Source organism: Puntigrus tetrazona, chromosome 25, assembly GCF_018831695.1.
Source record: "Puntigrus tetrazona isolate hp1 chromosome 25, ASM1883169v1, whole genome shotgun sequence".
In the NCBI taxonomy this organism is placed as follows: Eukaryota; Metazoa; Chordata; class Actinopteri; order Cypriniformes; family Cyprinidae; genus Puntigrus; species Puntigrus tetrazona.
The window spans coordinates 14,315,059-14,336,302 of record NC_056723.1 but is presented as its reverse complement, the minus strand read 5'-3'; the positions used below and the strand labels follow the sequence as shown (position 1 = coordinate 14,336,302).

Below are 21,244 nucleotides of genomic sequence, written 5' to 3'. Positions count from 1 at the left end.
TAACTACCTAAAAGCTCACAAACGATCAAAGCTGCATTTTATGAGTCAATACGATCCCATACGACTGACAGGTTTCGAGAGTTTCGCCCCGTCATTAATAGGTCAAGAAATCCTTCTATTTCTTTACATGAAGCGCAGGGTTTTGCTGAGCAAATGCTGATTTGGCAGTTCAGCTTAAAATGTTGCACATGGCGTGCGGAGGGGGTTTGCGCTCGCATGCGGCTCAGCGGGGCAAGAAAGAGAGAGCGAGAGAGATTTTAGTGCGGGATGAGAGGGTTTGTCTGGTTACATAACCTCCAGAGAGCACAGGCCAGCCATCTGCTGCTGCACGACCAACAGGCTCGTCCATTACTAACGGAGGCAGGGTTTAATCCTCTCATCCACAATCTTTGTTCCCTCTCATCTTTTTCCTCCTCTCTCTCTCTCTCCCTGTCCTCACTTCTACCTCTCTGTCCTGTCCCTGTCCTCCGTCCGCGTTTGATGTCTCTCTCGCTCCGTCTTTCTCTTGAACCGCATCTCATTGCGGTTTAGTATCTGCCTGGTTTGCTGTGACATACGACACTGTAAAGCTGTAGGCGCTTTTGTAGCTAGCACTTGGATATTCCTCACTTCTGCTGGGTTTTTTTCCCCTACGAAATCTCTTTCTAAGAAATGCTCTGATATCAAAATTTCATTAAACCTGTCAATAACGTATCGGTAAAACATTCAGCCCGAATGTATAACGTTGAAAAGAAATAAGAAATAAACTAAATAAATGACAACGACAAAAACATCAACTATTATTCTAAAATAAAATATAACAGAATATTAATAAACTGTTTTAAAAATTAAACGACAATACAAATTACAAAATAAGCATAACAAAATAATGCTGATACATTTTTAAATAAATGATAATTTCTTATAATTTCTTATTTTTTATATTTTATAATTTATTATAATTTACAATTATTATTATTATTATTTTTGTTTATTTTTATCATCATTATACAAATTAACATTTTATTGTATTTATTTATAATGTTACTAGCAAATATTGTTGTACAATAACAAATACTGATAAATTACTTTGAAATAAACAAAAATAAAATATTCTATTCATATCAATAACTATTGTTAATAATAAAATAAATAAAAAGTAAACATAATTATGATGACAATAATATTACTACATACAATTATTTTGCTGTTAAATATAACAATAATATTATTATTAAATTACTTAAAAATAAACAAATTAAATAATACAAATAAGTAATAATAATACTAAATGCTAATAATAATAATTTGTTTATTTAAAAGTAATTTAATAATATTATTTTGTTGTAATTATTTTTAAATAATACTTTGTTAATATTATAAATAAATACAATAAAGTAATGTGTTTATTCATATAATGGCAATATTTAAAAAATAGTAATCTATATGTAAATAATATTTCTTTAAGCATTAATGCATCATGTTAGTATTTTAATTTATGCTAAATTAAGGGAAAATCTCCTTTGAGAATCTCCCCAAAAAAAAAAAAATAAAAAATGAAAAAATTGTATTTTTCATGAAATCATGCTCATCTTTATAGGTGATGATACGCACATGTGGGCGGTGATATGCAAATGAGCTCGTGTGACACACACATCAGGATCGTCTGAATGCAGCTGGGTGTTAATAATGTCGAGACAGAGCTGCTGTAGTGTAACAAGTCTGTATTTAGAGTAAAAGCAGGTGAAAGCGGCAGGTGTCTGCTCTAAAGATAGCGAGGAAGGAGGAAGACAGTCATGGAGGTTTCACTCTCTATATGTCGTTTGCTCTCGTTTCCTCTCTCTCCTCCAGAGAAAGCGAGTAATTCAGAGACTCGCACATCAAAGGCTGTGTAGAAATGTGGTTTAACAAACGCTGGGAGTCTGCAGCGGCACAAACTCGCTCCAGAGACTCTACTGACGGTCAGACCGTAGAAACCCTGACATGTATCGGCCAATCACAAAGAACAGGTTAAAAATAGAAGTTTTCGAGTTGGTGCATCTGTAAAGCAGTATTAGTAAATGCGCGGTTGCCAGTTGTTTACCGCGTGAATCAGAAGTACAGCGTGTGAGGCTGTCTCCGGCGTCCAGGGGTGATTTCTGCGGGTCACTCTGGTGGTAATACAGCGTGTAAAACAGAGTCTCGAACGAGCGACACGCACCTCGAGAGACGAGCACGCTTGCACAGCAGTCGCCATAGAAACCGTCGCCAGCCGGAGGGAGAACGTACAGAAGAACCTCCAGCATCAGTACATTAGGACCGCTTCGGGATTTACAGAAACAGACCAGCCTCTGATACCATGAGAGAGGAAGCAGCCAGGCTAAGAGTGCTGGCTAACTGATTGATTAGATAAATACAAAACAAATGACAAAATTAGAGCTATATTAAAAATAATTATATTTAGTAGATTAATTTGATATATTTTAATATATTGTTTTTATAAATGTTATTGTTTTTATTTTTATTAATATATAATATTAATATGATATAATAATAATAATAATAATAATAATAATAATAATAATAATAATAATAATAATAATATGTATTATTAGCGTTATTGTTATTGTATAAATAAAATTACAACAATACAAAATATTTAAAATAAATATTTGTATATTATTATTATTATTATTATTATTATTATTATTATTATTATTAAGTTCATGAATACAAATCTTTGTTTAATGTAATTATAATTTTATTGCATTTGTAGTAATAACAATAATAATATTTATTATTAGCATTGTTGTTCTTGTTTTATAAACTACTACTACTACTACTACTACTACTACTATAATAATAATAATAATAATAATAATAATATTATTATTATTATTATTATTATTATTATTATTATTATTGTTGTTGTTGCTGTTGCTGTAATTATTTTTATTATAGATAATAAAAATATAATATTAATAAATATTAATTTTAATAAAAAAATCATTAAATAAAATAATGATATTAAATAATATTAAAATAATGAACTCATGTATTTATTAAATATATGCTAGCAACACTGGGCTACTCCTAAAACAAACAGCAGTACAGTACAGTACAGAAACGACTACAATATTCCCAAAAAGCTAAGTGTGAAATCTGCCCTGACCTCTTGTGTTCATACTGGTGTCATATACTTTATACCACTTTCACGATTCAGTTGAATTGACACGAAAAATATCAGCTCGTGTAACAAAATAAACCACTGATTATTAGCAGTAGTAGTGGTAGTAAAGCAATTCATGCAGTTTTGGGGAAGTCGCTCCGCATGACATTCACCTCGTCATGAAGTCGGACCGAGTTCCTGCTACTAAAACACACTAGAGATGACGGCGATGTATCTGTTTTCCCCCGAACGGCGTCTGTTTTCACCTCAGAGCTTCATTCGCTCTTTGACCGCGGTCTCAGATCAGCAGGAAAGCGAGAGCGGTGCTGAGTAATGACTGGAGAAGCATCCGTCTCTTCCTTTATTAGGAGGCGAAGGAACTGAGCTTTGAAGCCGCTCGGCTCCCCTCAAGATAACTACGAGCAAACGGGATTGATGCGCTTAGCTCTGACGGAGCATGTGAGGATACGAGCCCTCGGGCTGGAGAGGAATCAGGCCTTAAGTCTCCATTTCAAAGAGAATTTTTGCATTGCTGCCTCTCGATATTTCTGCGGTGACATAAGCACAAAACTCGACGAAGACGGAAAACAGGAGGTGAGGCTCGTTAGCGTCGCGCTCGGCAGAGGCTCGTTTCCTGCTTTCAGTCGTAACGTAAAAGATTCCTAAATTATTATGCTATTCATTAAAAAAAAAAATTAGCAAGCCATTCGGACGTGTATTTTCCTGGATCTGATGCTACAGAAGCAAACTCTGCTTGTTAGCAAAACATGACATGGCAACAGTGGCTCGACCAATGGCGTGAGTTCAGGGGCGGGACTTTCGTTGCGACCAGCCAATGTGAGGATTGTTGGGAAACCTGTTTGGAAAGAGTTGGAGGTTTGTTCTTGAAGTTCACTTTGATGAAGCTAGTGATCTTAGCCGCTTATTTAGATGGCTTAGTTTGTTAACGGAACTCAAATTAAATGAAAAAAAGTGATATTAAATGAGTGTCATTTTAGTAACTTCAATGATAATATTTTAAATAGGATAATATTTTAGTATTTTCTGTTTTCATAGAATGTTCTATTTTTAGTTTCTTAACATCTACACTGTATTTATTAGCTTTACTTAATTTTTATTTAATATTAATTATTTTAGTATTTTAAACAATAAACTATATAAAATCTTAAAATATATTAAATTAAATATTATAAATTAAATTATTGTTCTAAATGTCATTTTAGTATCTACTGCTAGCATGTACTGTTGTAGTATTTCTTCATATTTAAAATTGGATTTTAATATCACATTTTCTTTTTTCACTTTTTTATGTTATTTGAAGTCATTAGTAGTAATATTTTCCTTTTTTTAGTTTTTTTAACATCTACGCAATATTTTTCATTTTATTTATTCGTTTTGGTTTATTCTTGTTATTTTAGTATTTCAAAAAAAAAAAAAAAAAAAAAAAAGTTGATGGTTTTAGTTTTAGTTACCAACAGTAAGCGTACACAATAAAAGGTGGGAAACGTAATGGTAACTGCAAAACAATCTATTTGTGACTTTTCAGCTAAAGATAAATTCTGTGCAAAGCCGCAAAACAACAGCCAATCGGGTGTGATCTTTAATTTGTAGTTTTCTAGGGCAAGAAACTGGACCAATGAGATTAGAGTGTGGGCGGGGCCAAGATATAACTGCCATAAAATTTCGAAAATAAACAGCGCTTTGAATTTAAAACTTAGAACCAGAAAGCCTTAAATGCTTTTTTTTTGTCAAACATACCATAGGAAGCCTCATGCTCGATAAGTGTTTCTTCTTCTCTTGGTTTTTGTCGCAGCTCTTGGCTTTTCCGGCGGGTTTCGAGTGTTACGAGACTGAAGGTGATTAGCTCCGAGGACGCCGCCAGTCGATTAAAACTCCCAGCCCTTCGCAATAAATCTCAGCCGTCCGCAGAGACGGTATTAATGAGTGTGCGGAAACGGCTGGACGCTTTGCATTCCCCCAGTCCTTTCGCCGCTTTCCGTCGTCGGATGTAGCCGTCGAGGCTTTGGTATCGAGTTCAATTTAGCGACGTCGCCAAAATAGTCGTTTTTTTAAATGCGTGCGCGCAAACTCAAAAAACGCAAGCGCTCTTGATGCAACGAACACCAAAAATAGCCCAAAGTTCCCATGATACCAATGCATTTACAAGTTTTTTTAGTACGTGAGGGAAAGTAAAGTTCAGCGCCGTTCACAGTCCATTAAGACCATCGTGAAGGTGACATTTGTCCTGTGATTTATGGATGAATATTCACCGCCGGTGGTTTGTACGGCAGAGGTCCTGACCGTAAAACCAGCGGAGGACCGGGATGAAAACCAGAGGAAAAAACTCGTGCGGGATGAGTCAGTGACTTACAGAGCGCCGTTTGACCGAGGGTCGAGGGGTCAAGGACTCTTAATAGCGCTCGGCTGCTTTCAAGCGCTTGATGTGTTCGGCTCTGCGGTCTGAGCGAGAAAGAAGGTCGAATCTTGACGCCGTGCTTAGTAAAAAGGCACAGAACCAAGAACATGCATACAAAAAAAAGGGAAAAGATAAATGAATAAACGCATGAGTGTGTGTAGAGATAAATGTACTCAATTAATTGAAATAATTGTTTAAACTGAAGTACTAGGATTATAAAAAGCTAAATTTAAATCATAAAAAAAGACCAAAATTATTAATATAAATAATTTATAACTACTAAAGGAAAGTCATTTAAGGATTTGTTCTGAAATATTAATATGAAAATGTCAATTGCTAATTAATCCTAATATATGCATCTTGTTTAAAGTGCTTTTTAGAGGCCTGCATTGCACGCAATCACAATTTCTGAATCCGACCGTCTGTAACTGTACGCCATTAATCTTTTCGTAATGCTACGAAAGATGCAGTGCCTCGGTTCACCGCTGTTTAGTCTTTCAACAAATGCAACCTAAATGGTGTAAAATGACTGCAATCTCTATTTTCCAAACTTCTATGTAATTTATATCAAAATACTGAACTGAGAGAGAGCCGCTTTCTCGTGCAATTACTGCATTTCCATAAAAACCACCATTAGATGTTCTTTGTGAAGCCAATTTTGGCCCTAAATGGCCCTTTTTACACAAAGACTCAAAGTAAACATTTAAACTGTTGGATATGTTTTATGGTCTGGATGCTGTGGGGTTTGAAGAGGATGAGTCACTGGATTGTGTGTGTGTGTGTGTGTGTGTGTGTGTGTGTGTTTTCTCATTTAATGAGGCCGCCCGTCTAATAGCCAGTAAAGCCTCATCATGCACATTACAAGACAGAAGCTCATCGCCCTGCACACATTTAAACACCAGCTTTCTTGTTTTCTGTCATGTTGTTGTCAATACAGAGCAACATTTGTTAATCGCTGGACGAACAAAGCTCGTCAACAACATCTGTGGGTAACATTTTACCCCAAAAATCTAAAGAAAATCCAGCTTTTATTTAGAATCAGCTAACATTTGTTGTATTGTGACATTATGACGGTTAAGTCCCCCGACCCGATTCCTCATTACCGTAATAGGAAAAGGTTTTCATGACCTTATTATGAAAAAATAATATAGTATAATATAAAACAATGTGGCATTTATTGCACTCTATTTATTAAAAGACCCAGATGCATTACTGTAACGAAGCTTCAAAGGATAATTTCTTCTGTGTTTTAGGTAATTTGGTGGTTACATTATTTGTGATATTGTGACACTTTCTTAAAAATAAAAAAATAAATATATATATATATATATATATATATATATATATATATATATATATATATATATATATATATATATATATATATATATATATATATATATATATATATATTTTTTTTTTTTTTTTTTTTTTTCATTTTATTCATTATATCAAAGATATTATATATATTTGTGATATTGTGACTTTCTTAAAAATTAAAAAAATAAATAAATTATATATATATATTTTTTTTTACATTTTTATTTATTATATCAAAGATTATTTGACATTGCCATAATGCAATTAATAACACTTACTGTATTACAAATCTCAAAAAAAGTAGGAAAGACTGTATTAAACTACACAAATAAATAAATAAATGAACAAAAACACCCTGGCATGCTGCAGATATGTGCAAAGAGTAATATTTCTTTATCTTTTATTTTTGTGGTGTCCATAACATACTTCTGGAGACGTATTTTACAGTAATACAATACTTAAAGAGAGAAAAAAATTTTTAAAATTTTACCCATTAAGAATGGATTGGATTGAAGTACCTTCAGAGGTCAGAGGTTTGGGGGGGGGGGCTAAACATTTAGTTTCAGATACAGTGCGAACAGTTTAAATGCTATTTGTCTGGAGAACGGCGATTCAACGCCGATTCCGTTTTCGAAAAAAAAACAACAACCCACATTTAAAAGCACCCAGAAACCTGCAAGCGCCCTAAAACCCGGTTCCTGAAGTGTGAGGACGGTGATGGAGCGGAGCGAGCTGGAGGGGAAAGCGCCAGAGAGAGCTTGTAGTAATTGAATGTTATTATGTGGGAGAGGTCCGCGCACCCTACTGAGAGAATCCCATTAGCGGCCGGCCAGATTTAATCGCCATGTATGAAATTATTAAAAACCTCAGTGAATCGCTCTGTTAAGGGTGATTCTGGACTGCGGGAAAAAAAAAAAAAAAAACACACGCTAGAGGAAAATAAGACGCGCGAGTGTGCCGTTGCCATGGCAACCGGCGTCGCACATTAGCGAGGGGTGGTGATGTCACCGGCGATCCGAGCTAGTCGTCGGTGTGGATGTTGTTCGAGCGACTGCTGCAGATAAACCTACGCTCGTGTTCAATTCAATCGCTCTTCATCCATTTTCCTTCCCTCTGCTCAATTTTCCGATACTCATCATCATCATCATCATCATCTCCGACCATTTCCCATAGGCTGTGTTCAGAAAAGCCTCCTGCTGTACCGAGTACGCAGTATGCAAGTTTTCTCTTTGCATATCAAACCTACAGCAACACGTGTACAACAAAATTGTAATACAGTGCGATTTATTTTAGAGCGAGGCCGATACGAAAGAGTTTTTTGGGGGGGAGGGGCTAAAAATTAGGTCTTGGCGACGTCACTGAAAAGCAAATAAGAATAAGAGAATAAGCTCCACCCATCGTGCGCAACAAGACTATTATTTAACAACACAATGCGTTCAAATTGAGATTTTACTTATTTTACGAAGCGTTTCTTCGATTTGTTATTGATTTATTTAAAAGGCGGGTTTCGAGTCATTTTCACTGAAAGTTTCAACTATGTTTCCCTTTGCAAGTTGTCGGACATTTTATAATTGTATCTATGTTCTGGTATCGGTTGGCCTCAACCACATTTGATGTTTCGTGACTATTATATTTAGCATTTTTGTAGCGTTTTATGAATTGTTATGTTTCGTAACTGTTCTACCAAGACGTCCGTAATAGCATGCTCCATTGTAACAGCTCATTGGGGCATGTTGTCACGAAGCTTGCGATTAACCCAATCTTAAACGTCTGGTTCAAATCCTCACAAAATAACTCTCCAGGCCGCAAAAAGAGCAGCTGTCAGAAATCCTAAATCCTGCTTAAAATTAAATACGCAGATGCAAATCAGCGGACGAGGAAGTTACAAAGCAACGGCTTCCTGTTCTCCAACAATTGAAACGCGAATTCGAAAACTGAACAAAAATCATTTTCGCTCTTCAAACCACAGATTTACATTTTTGCGGAACAAAATTGCCGCTTTGTTCATTTGTATAGGACAAAACGTTAAAAACAAATGGATAAGTTGTTGGTATTTATGAGTTATGGTTTATTTTATTGAGGTCTACGCATTTTTCATTAAACGGATCCTTAAACGGATTTCATTTAAACGTTTAATTAAATAAATTGCAGCTGCTATTCAACAGGTTTGGGAAGTCCCTTAATCTTCTCAAAGCTATGAAATCAGTAATATTGTGAAATATCATTACAAATAGTATTCCTATTTGAATATATAGTATATAAAAAGACGCAAATTGAATTTTTTGGATTCTTTGACTATTATAAAATGCCTTCACGGTCACTTTTGATCAATTTAATGTATCCCTGTCGACTAAAAGCATTAATTTCTTAAAGAAACTGCAAGCTTTCGAACAGCGGTGGATGCGTTTCAGAGCATTTTATTTTATCACGTCCCAGCAGCGGAGAGAGTCTGCTGCAAAAGTGTGTTTGAGCATCCAACTGCAGCCGCGTTTCAAAAATCAATCACAATAATACGATTTCACGTTAAACGGCACACAGCGAGCCTGATTATGTTGTTTATCGGATTCGCCTGACAATGTATCGCGCGTGTAAACGGAGGGACGGCACGGATGCCTATCAGCGCACCGGTCGACGGGAGGCCGAGACAACAGAAAAATCTCTGATAGCGTCTGGAATCGAAGGAAAATTGAGCGTAGCGGCCCCATCGCTCGTGACAATTTCAGGGCTTTTCTACTTGTCAAAAACCTGACGACAAAACAGCGGCCTCCGATACGCCGGGTTACGCCGCAAACGGAGCTCAATAAAACCTGCCCGGCAAACCCCAATGCGCCACGCGAAAGGCACTTTTAAAGAGACGGCGCGCCTAAAATTCTAAACTCCCTCGAAGAGCCTGTGTTTTTCTTTTCCTCACCTAAACACAGAAGACTCGGAAAGCAGTGCACGGTTCTAGGACTGCGCAATTCTAACTAACTCTTTAATCGGATATACAATATTACAGAGTAATCGACAATTATGCTTTTTCGCAGCCCTACACGAGCCATACGGACATTTTTATGGTGCTTTTTGAGAACGAGCGTTTAAATCGCGCGCGCCTGCCGCTTTAAATTCTCGAGCTCGCGAGAATAGGATCGATTCCGATTGGCTGTTGATGTTTGCATCATTCATCCGCTGGGAAAAAAAAGCATTCTGAAAATGATTCAAACGTTATCGTTGTTATCGTTGCTACCGTTTAATATTGAGAAGGATCTTTAGAACTGTATTTTTATCGTTATCATACTTGTTGTGCAGGGACCTAAAAGCTCCGGTCTCCATTCAGTCCCATTGCACACACAAGTGTTGGCGTAAATGTTGAACATCAGTGAGGACATCGTAACTTCTCCGAGTGATGGGAAATCTGTTTGGAGCTGAATTTTCACCTCTACGTAATCATGCCACGGGCATATAAACACTCATTCATTCGCTGCAGGTCAGAAACAGGTTTGTGATTAGCTTGTAATTTCTTTTGACGCATTTGCAAATTTGCTACATTAGGCGCAAGGGCACTTTGGAGAGCTTGTGATCAGCTTGTGAAGTTGTTGCTCACTTGCCGTGTAGAAATGCTCTACGTTCAGGACTGCAACCGTGTATAATTTTGGCAGCAAGCACTATGCTCTGTATATATAATCAATCTATATGCACATTGCAGAAGGTCTTTGACATTCGCTAAATTGCGGAGTAATTAACCAGAACAAAGCGTTTGGAATACCGTATCCCACGATGCAATGCTCTCACCTTGATCTTTGCTTTCTATTGTATTTGAAAGTAACATCGGTCGCTAATTTACGCTCATTATAGCTACCGCAATTTAAAGGGATAGTTCACCAAATAAAAAGACGATTCTGCTATTAATTACTCGCCCTCATGTCTTTCCAAATCTGTGGAACCTTCATTCATCTTCGAAACACAAATTGAGATATTTTATTCAATCAGTGAGTCCCGCCACAATGAAGGCTTCGGTAAACAATCGATGCGACAACCACGATTTTTTCGAAGCTACGAAAATACTTACGAAATAACCGCTTCATTCAACAATTTGTGTCCTCCGCATCACACCATAGTGGCGTTTTAGAGAGTATCCGCCGAACGCAAACAGCGTATGCTGTTGGGTCGGCGCTTTTCGTCGATTAAAAGTACTCTCGCAGCTTCGTAAAATTGCGGTCGAACCGCTGATGTCACATGGACTATTTTACTAACGTGAATGTTGATATGCATTTCGGCAGCATCTACGCTAAAATACAACAAACGTTCCAGTTTGACTCCCATCTAGTCCATACTCTGAACCTGTTTTACAGAGCGATTTCATCATATATCATTCAGACTGATTTACATAACATTTTATTCTTAAAAACACAGCGAGGGGGGTTTTTTGGGGCTGGTTTTTGGAGGGGCCGTTTTACCCAATACGTCAACGTTAATGCATGCATAAACAGACAACGCCTCATTTGCATACATACACGTAACATTTCGGAAAACTCGCATTATTGCAAAGCAACCGTTCGATGCACTGTATAAACTCAAAATCACGAATAAACCAGGATATGCAACAATACGAGGTCAAATAATGAAAATTTCCAAAGAATATTAAAAAAACACATTCAGAAAGAAAATTCTAATTTGAAAGAACTTTGTGTAGTCTGCAGGATAAAGTGGCGAGAGGCCAAAAATAACATAAATGAAAGTCAAAAAAGTCAAAAACGGAGAAAAGAGAAATGAACAACAACAACCAGCGGCTTTGGCTCGTGATGCTTCGAGGAGATTGAGAACGTCAATTACTAAAGAAACGCTTATAACCTTCACAGAAGTCCCAAACGTATTATAGCTCGGCTCGAGTGTTACGCTCACGTACTGAATAATTGAGTCAGGAGTCAAAACGAAAAAACCCTCGAACAATTAAGCATGCTATATTGCCCCGAAAACGCACAAAAGCGGCACGCTGAAAGCACGGTTGCTCTGTTGAATCGGAAGAGTTCAGAGCAGCTCCGAGTTCAGAGATGAGGAGAACGAACACCCTGATTGCCTCATTGTGCCTCGTTAATGTGGAAGCCGTCAAAACTACAGCAACGGCGACAAAACCGAGCGTGTCGTCATCACGCCGGCAAAGAAAGATCCAAAATACCAACATTAAAGCCAGAAACTGCTGCGCCCCAACTATCAGCAAATTAATAAAAAGTGCATGCATTTTATTTGAATATTTATTTTACTAACATTAAACGTGCTGTTAAAATGAGAGATTACATTTTAAAAATGTGTAATTTATTAATAAGATTGACCATTAATTTAATATGATATTTAAAGTATCCTGAATGATTGAAATTCTACGCATAGAATTTTTGGCTTTAAATAAAAATATATTAAAAATAAAATATACAAAATCATTACTATTATATTAGACAAATGTAGTGATGTCAAACCAATAAATCACGATTAATAACATCTAAAATAAGTTTGTTTATAATGTTGTGTATATGTATAGATAAATACAAACACATGCATGTAGATTATATTAATATTAAGATAAATAATATATATGTAAATACGTAAATGTGTCATACTAATTATATATATATGCGTGTATGTATATATGTGTGTGTATATGTGTGTGTGTGTATATGTAAGTGTGTGTATGTGTGTATATCTGTATATATGTGTATGTGTGTGTATATGTATGTATGTGTGTGTGTGTGTGTGTGTATGTATGTGTATGTGTGTGTGTGTATGTATGTGTATGTGTGTGTGTGTGTGTGTGTGTGTATGCATGTATGTGTGTGTGTGTGTGTGTATCTGTATGTATGTGTATGTGAGTGTGTGTATCTGTATGTATGTGTATATCTGTATGCATGTGTCTGTATCTGTATGTGTGTGTGTGTGTGTGTGAGAGAGATACATACATACATACACACACACACACACACACACACACACATAAAACCCACACATACATATAAAACAATCTGAAACAGTCTGAGCACATCCAGGTTTTCCATTCATTCATACTCAGAGGCATTATAACTCTCCTGCATGCGTCCAGTATTAGATCAGCGAAGGGAAGTGGAAATATAAAACTTGCAATAGAGCTTCGTCACAGCAAATCACACGCTTCCACCGCCAGCCTATACACAGCAGCAGCGGCGGCGGATATGAAATTATACTCTCTACGCAATTAAAGCTGCAGTTAAAACAAGCCGCCGTTTTCCTCAACTTCTCACTTCAGAAACTCGGCCGTACTCGACTTCCTCCGAGTCCACGTGAAAGACAGCGTGAGCGGGAGGCTTCCCGTGAGGAATTACAAACAACACGTGTGTTTGTGTCGGGCCCTAATCACGTAACGACCGCGGCGTGGATCAGCCCGGGCCTTACGCTATAAATATCACCCAGAGCCGGCCTCAACGATCACTGGCCGGTCGTCTCCCGGAGGATACACCCGGATCAGCATCAGAGGGCGTAATGGTACCAGTCAGACGCATTAGACGCGTCTCAAACGTGCCCGTGATCTGATTAAGCAGACTCACACAAAGAAAAGCGGTAGTTGACATCTGATCTACGAGGAACAAGCCGATTCCCGTAGGTTCGGTTTACAGTTGATGTAGGACGTTCGGACAGCTCCCAAAGTCACTGTCGCTCTCGTTGTCTGAAGAAAGGGTTAAATCCGAGACCGGTTAAGATCTCCGTTGCCTGCTCGCCGGTGACGGATGCTCTGCGGTGAACGGGTGCCGTCAGAACCGGAGTCTAAACAGCTGATCAATCCACAGCACCCCGGTTCATCAGCCAACGTCTTGAGAAGACGAAAGCTGCGTGTCTGGAAGAAAAACTCTTCGGTGACTGTTGCTTCCGGCCAAAACAGATAGATATATATCGTCTGAAGCAGATACCATTTACGAGCAAAGAAAGTCCGAAGCAGCTCTGCACAAATATGTTATATTTTTGTTACTAGAGACAAAAGGAAATGGACTTTTTCGGACTTTATTTTAGATGGAAGTTAAAACATCTTAACAGATTTTATTTTTGTAAAAAGCACATGGCCGTGGCCTAACTGATGGCCTGGAGCGGATTACTGTTGTGTTTTTTAATCGGCCGTTTGGACTCTTGTTGTGACGGCACCCATTCGCCGCAGGGCATCCATTGGCGCAATGCTACATTCGTCCGAATCTGATGAAGACTAAGGAAACAAATAACGTTTCACTTTGTTTTAAATGGGTAAACTGGGCGAAACCAAAGACAGCGGCACACTTAAAAACCGACTGAAAGCAATGTCTTTTAGCGTGCTGTAAATATGCACATCGTTTTTAGGGTTAGACCTTTTGCATCTTTTCACAGAACTGCCTTGGCTTTGTAAAGTCACCTTGGTCATGGACGTATTAATTATGCATTTCCTCAACTTCAACCAGCAAGACTCAAGTTTTTTCTTCTTTTTTTTTTAGTACCAACTCTAATCTAATAATCGTCTCTAATGCGGCCCATTGCTAAAGCGACTAAACGCTTGTCGACGAATTGAAAAGATCACCGAATCAAACCAATAAACGCATGAAAGGGAGAGGATGAGAACTTTGATCTTCCTGCACAGCCAGAAAACAAATGTTAGGAGCAGTGGTCAAACCGCCACTCGTTTATTAAGAGACCAGACCTCTAAACCCAACCAACCAATCATCCTGGTTTCAGCTCATACCTAACAGACCTCACGGGCATCTTCCCGAAAGCATCTTCTGCTGAAGAGGTCGCGAGAAAATCACGGCTATTGTAATCTTCGGAGACGGCAGATGGGCCGAAACGGCAATAAAGTGTTGCATCACTTGCTCCTTGCAGAGATCCGGCGCCTCCCCGACACATGCTCGCTTCACATGTACAAAACACCCGCTGCTCGCGCACAACACCGCACAAAAACATTTTTAAAAAACACTATATAGAATTAGCGGTTCACAAAGCGCAACTAAAGTGGGATATTAAACGCGCGCTATTAAATAATAAATACCGAACGCCGAATTTGCGGAGGGCAACGAATCTGACGTTCGCTGCGCGACTGCGTTTCGGGGGGTTCGGTCGCGAGAAAGCGCGCGGGTCGTGCACCTGTGAACCGCGTGCTGAAGGAAACCCCGAAGGAGGAGAAAAAAAAAGTTCAAGCTCTCGGGCTCTCCTCGTTTCCGCTCGAACGCGTCGCGTCAAAAACTCGCGCGGAGAAGTTCGCGAGCGCGCGTTCGGCGGGAACCCGGCGCTTGCGAGCGACGCGCCCGAGCTGAACCGGGAGGAGAAGGGGAAAGGAGAAGCTCGCGGATACCGTTTTGTCACCGACACACGCGTCCGAGAGCGCAGCGCGCGCAACATCTCTCCGGTGGAGATTACAACGCAGTACGCGAATCAGCTGAAATGACTGGAAGCACAAACCTGTCTGTCCTTTCCCGAGGGTCTTTTCTAAGCGGTACGGTCCCACGTAATTGGCATGAGGGGTAGTGTTGTTTTCCTTCCCAGACAATGACATTTTCCCCCGTCTAAACACACTTCAGGCGGCGTTGCAGTTCTTGGGATACGGCAATCCTCTTATAGCTGCGCTGCGCTGCACCGGAGGACGCGCTTTACTCCGATTCAACGCTGCTGTCTGCTTTGCTTTCTCCTGCCCGTTTCGGACGGGTGGTCTGCGGTTCGGGCGGGAACTGGGCTCTTTTTGACCTTTCCTTGTCACGGGGTGAACCGGGCGGCTTAAGATCCGACTGGCATTGCGGAGACCTGCACAGCTTGTGTCCGCCAGTGGCCGGTCTGCGAATCCGCCGACGCTACTACGGCGAAGGCGTGCTGATTAATATTCATGAGCGGAGCGGAGCCATTGGATAGTCGGCCAGCGACGTCAGCGTAAGCGAATTAATATTAAAAAGGCGTTTTTTTTGGTAAACTGAAAGAACCTAAAAGAGGGCAAGTTTTTAATGAATCATTAATCAGACGAGGAATTCATTTTGTATGTTAAATAAATAAATGTAAATGATGATGATTGCAGTTGTAGCACTCTGTAGCGCGGGCATATTTGTAGCCAACAATACATTGCATGAGTCAAAGTTATTGATTTTTCTTTTATGAGGATGTTAAGTAAAGATCATGATCTATGAGGATATTTTCCTAGCGTCCATATATCAAAACATAATTTTTATTAGTAATAATCATCACTAAGTCCTTAATTTGGACATCTTTAAATGCTATTTTCTCAATATATATATATAGCACCCTCAGAATCCAGATTTTGTATCTAAACCAAATATTGTCCAACAAACCAAACCATCAAAAAGAGCGTATTTATTATGAAACACACATGTATTTTTTCACTATTTAGTCCTGCGTTGGTTTTTGTTTATTTGAATATTTCATGTATTTATTGATTTACTCAGCTTTTATGAATTGTCGTGGTTTATATTTGGCAAGTAGTTAATGTAGATGAAATCCGCTAAAGAAGCTAAGCCCGTGCCATTGGGCGATGGGCACGTGACGTCAGCAAGCTCTAATACATATTAATGAGACGCGCCTTCGTCGTAGTAGGGTTGGTAATTTGGCGCGTGCTCCGCAGCGCTTAATGTTGATTGACGGAGAAGCTCGCCAAGCAGCGCGAGCGTCTGTGCGCCGCAACCTCAGTCAGACAGCAACGAAATGAACGTAAAACCTTCGAGATTATTTTTATGCAGCCTGCGTTGATATAGCATGTTTTTATTTCATTCACGTCAGGCATATTTTTCGTAAAACATTTTAAGAACGAAATAAGCGAGGAACTGTGTTAAATAAACACAACCGCATACAAAAATAAACAAACAACAAAACTTAAAAAAAATATATATAATTTGCACTGACTTTTAATAATAACGTAGGCTATTCATTTCTCAATTCAATTCTGTGAATTGTTTGTACTCATATGTACATAAAATTCTATACAAAATAGTTTATATAAAATTATACAATATATAAAGTTTTTTAATTAACTTGTTAAACAGAAATATATATAAAAAAGAGGAATTTAAAGAGATTTTGTCCAAAAAATTCTAATAGTTATATATTATATTTCAAAATATATTTTAGTTATAATAAAAATAAAAATTAAATAGAGATTAAATTGCCTATATATATATATAGAGAGAGAGAGAGAGAGAGAGAGAGAGAGAGAGAGCTCTCTTGTTTTAAGATGTATTAGATTTTTACTGTTTGTTTCAGTTTTTCTGCTATGATCAGAAGCTTGAGGTTCATCGAGCAGAGTGTGTTTATTTCACAACCTGCTGACCTCAGAGCAGCGGCCGGCGATCCTCCTCCCGAGTGTGAAGCACCGACTTCGTCTTAACACGCACACATTAACGACGGTTACGCTTGAGACTAAACGTCAGGAAGAAGATCGGTTCCTTCAAAACAGAACTGGATGTTCTCCCGTGAGATCTGCTCCTCGGGTCCATCCTGCTCCTTAAAAGACCGCCGAACACGAGCACACTCCGAGTAGAAACATCAGTGTGTAGTATGAACAAATACAGGTCATGTGACCCGTACATTCAGTTTCACTCCAGGACAGTAAATATGAACATTTAGGTACCATGAAATTGATCTATAAATACAATCTATTCTATGCCATCTATAATTTTTAATGGAAGCTATAATGGTGTTTACAGGTCCGCGATGGATCCTATTGGTGGGACGTTCAATCTTATTGGAAAACGTTCAATCCTATTGGAAAAAATGGCCAAAACACACCATAAAAAGTAATTTTGTAATGGTTTTACTGGAAAAAGCAGTAACACTTTATTTCGACGGTCCACTTTAGACAACTTTTGTCAACTAGGAGTTATAGGAGTATTAGTAGACTTAATATCTTCTAACGGTTTCGTGAAACGCAATCCAAACCTTTAAGCTCCAAAAGCCAAAACGTGAAATGAATCCATACACCAGAATACCGTAAGGTTCCTCCGAATTGCAGAATAAACTGGATTAGATGAATACTGAAGTTGCAGTATGTTTGGGTCGGTGTCGTTCACGAGAAGCTGATCCAGAAGAACATCGAGAGAAGCCTCGACTCTCACCTCCCCGTCCGCGATAACAGCTCTCGGCGAGGATCTCTCTTTGAAGCGTCGAGGAACATCTGTACACGTTGTGTCTAATCAAGGTTGCCAGCGAGTCTCTCGCTCCCCTGCATCACGACGACTGTGAAATTAATCAGGAGGCGCAGCGAGCGGCGGCGCCATTTACTGTTTACATGCCGACGACCGCAAACCAAATAAACTCGGTAAACGGCATCCTCTGCACCTTTGATTTACCATTGCCCGTCGCCCGCGCGCGTGCTGCCGGGCGAGACGGGAATATTATACAGATTTATGCTAATGAGATGCAGATGTACATATCAGATAGACGGGTGAATCTGAGGAAAGTGTTTGTAGATCTGAAGGGCAGGAAATGACTTGGCGAGATGCTACGCGGGAACGTCCGCTAAAGGTCTTACAAATCTGAGCTAATCTGTCTCGCATTTCTGAAGTTTATGATGATGAGATGAGACGCCTGTTGTCTGTAACACAGACTAACTTACAAATATTTGCTATCGCACGCAGAGATTTGTTCTGTGCAGTTTAGGAGCTTGCGGCTACAAATTGTTTATTTGATATTAAAGCGATAACGATGTTGGGGAAAGCAGATTGAAACTTACTAGGGAGTATGTTTTTAAATGCGACACTTTATGAAACCTTTTATTTATTAAATCTGTGGGACGTAAAACAGAATACAAATAAAATTTGATTTAGATTTTTTTTTTTAATTCGTTATGGAATGAATTGGACCTTTTGTACTCTACATGTAAGAGAGAGAACTGTTTAGAACCGAACAATTCACTAAAATGAATCGAATTCTTAAACTCTTTATCTAGGGCTGTTTAGGACAAACTGATTCGCTAATGAATCAGTGATTCGCTAATGAATCAGTGATTCGCTAATGAATCAGTGATTCGCTAATGAATCGGTTTTATCTAGACTAGAACTGTTTAGGATGATCACGTTCAATAAAATGAATTGGATTGTTAAACTCTTCATCTAGGGCTGTTTAGGACAAACGGATTCACTTATAAATAAGTGATTCACTAATGAATCAGCGAGCGATTCACTAATGAATCAGTGATTCACTAATGAATCGGTTTTATCTAGATTAGAACTGTTTAGGATAATCAGATGCACTAAAATGAATCAGATTGTTAAACTCTTCATCTAGGGCTGCTTAGGACAAACTGATTCACTAATGAATCAGCGATTCACTAATGAATCGGTTTTATCTATATTAGAACTGTTTAGGATAATCAGATGCACTAAAATGAATCGGATTGTTAAACTCTTCATCTAGGGCTGCTTAGGACAAACTGATTCACTAATGAATCAGCGATTCACTAATGAATCAGCGATTCACTAATGAATCGGTTTTATCTAGAATAGAACCGTGCAGGACGATCAGATTCACTAAATGTATCAGATTTTTAAATTCTTCTTTGTTTAGGATAAACCGATTCACTAATGAATCAGTGATAAACTAATGAATCAGTTTGATCTAGAGAAGAACTGTTTAGGATTCAGTAAAGTGCATTGTACTCTATAGTGAGAACTGTTTAGGATGAACCGATTCATTAGTCCACTAACAGTAAGTAACTCTGCAACTACATGTGAACTAGCAGTCATTAGAGTATTGGTAAACAGTACAAAACTATAATGCTATAGGAAACAGAAAATATTAATTCTAACAACGAACTGATCAATTTTCTTTCCGACTCCGACCAGAAGACAGGGGAACTAATTCCAGTAGTACAGAACCTATAGGATACTGTGAATGCACAAACAAACCAATCACGACACGACTCTTTCTTCTCAAGTCGCATTAAAGAGTTGTTCAAAATAAAACAAATCGCTCAGAAACGACCCAGTACTTCATAACTTCTAACACTAAATTTTGATGGCTCCACAAAGTACGGGAAACTTTGAAAGTATACGTCAACTTGTTCTACTAACCCTAAACCTACCGAGTGTTGGTAGGCATGTAGTTGCAAACTAATAAGAATTAGTTGACATAAAATTACTTCTAGAATGCCCCAAGTGGACTAAGTGGACCGCTAGTCTCTTCATCTGCTAACCGATTCACTAAAATAATTCACTTTCCAGCTTTTAAGATGAGCCGACTCAATAGAATGAACTCTATAATTGAGAGAGAGAACCAAAAAGATTCTATAAATGTATATCAGGTATAAAATCTGAGTGTAAAAGAGATACCTATGAAAGTCAAGCCGTCAAGCCAAACTGTAAAATACAAATCTGTACAATTTACACAAGTGAAATAGTGCAATAAACATTAACTGAACAACATTAGTTGTAACATGTAACCCTAATGTTCAAAACTGACGAGAAAAAACTAAGAATAAGCATAGTTACTTCAACAAAAACACGATTTTTTTACTTTCAAAAACGTAAAATTACGCGTAACGTCCAATACGTTGACGGTAGGGGAACTAACCGTTTCTGTAGTATCTTTACAGTCTCTTACCGTTAAATTCAGTGCACGTATTTGACAAACAAAAAAACGATAAAAAAAGACGTCAAATCTCCTCGCAGTGATAGATCAGGTTTGGATCCAGGTAGAGGAAGCTGGTCCAGGATCAGTGCGAGAAGAAGCGTGGTGTGATTAATTGAAGGATCAGCGGCAAACAAGGAAGCCCATTACGGCCCATCTGTAAGCGTTTAGGAGCTGGAGTCAACAACTGCATCCCTCATGCTCGCTGCCGCATGAGCCAGGCTTAAAGAAACCATTTTATTTGCCCATCGACTTCAGTTTATAACCTTTCTACGAACGGTCTTCCGCTTCGACGTGCGATTACGTCTGATGTATTTGTTGAAGTTGTGTTCAGAGCTTCTCAAACTTTTAAAGATCAGGTTTTTCCCGACAATACAAAATAGAGGATAATAGAGGAGGAACGAGCGAAGAACATCTGAAAACAGCATGGGCAGAAGGAAGGGGAACCGTGGGGTGTTTCTCTGTTTCTAATGAAAGCGCTGGCGAAATCAGACGTTACCGTCACCGATGCCTGTGGTGAACTCTGATAGGATCATTTAAGGAAGAAGAGAAAACCCAGAATGATGAAATATATACCTGCGATGCCAGAGTTGATAAACAGGAACATTACGAACGGTGTTCACACTTTATATTTGCTTTCCAGTGATCCTTTTGTTGTGCTGTAATAATATTTTCAAAGCAGCATGAAATGATCCAAGGCAAGAGTTTTCAACCTGGGATCCTTTTTTTTTTTGAGATAATAGAAATAATACCGGGTGAAGATTAGAAAAGAAAAGATATGTTACGGTGTGTGTTTGTGTGTT

At 38.4% G+C, this 21,244-nt stretch overlaps 1 protein-coding gene across 2 annotated transcripts in view; it reads right to left on the bottom strand.

The window, feature by feature from the left end:
- The window catches only part of brsk2a (BR serine/threonine kinase 2a), a 159,643-nt gene extending 144,003 nt beyond the window's left edge, over window positions 1-15,640 (bottom strand). The window contains exon 1 of one of the 2 annotated variants that reach the window (XM_043228637.1): window positions 15,279-15,640. In XM_043228637.1, the coding sequence (XP_043084572.1) occupies window positions 15,279-15,372 (94 nt within the window). In that variant the 5' untranslated portion in view covers window positions 15,373-15,640. The remainder of the gene's footprint in view (window positions 1-15,278) is intronic. The other variant, XM_043228638.1, reaches the window with a different exon arrangement.
- Window positions 15,641-21,244: the final 5,604 nt, after the last annotated feature.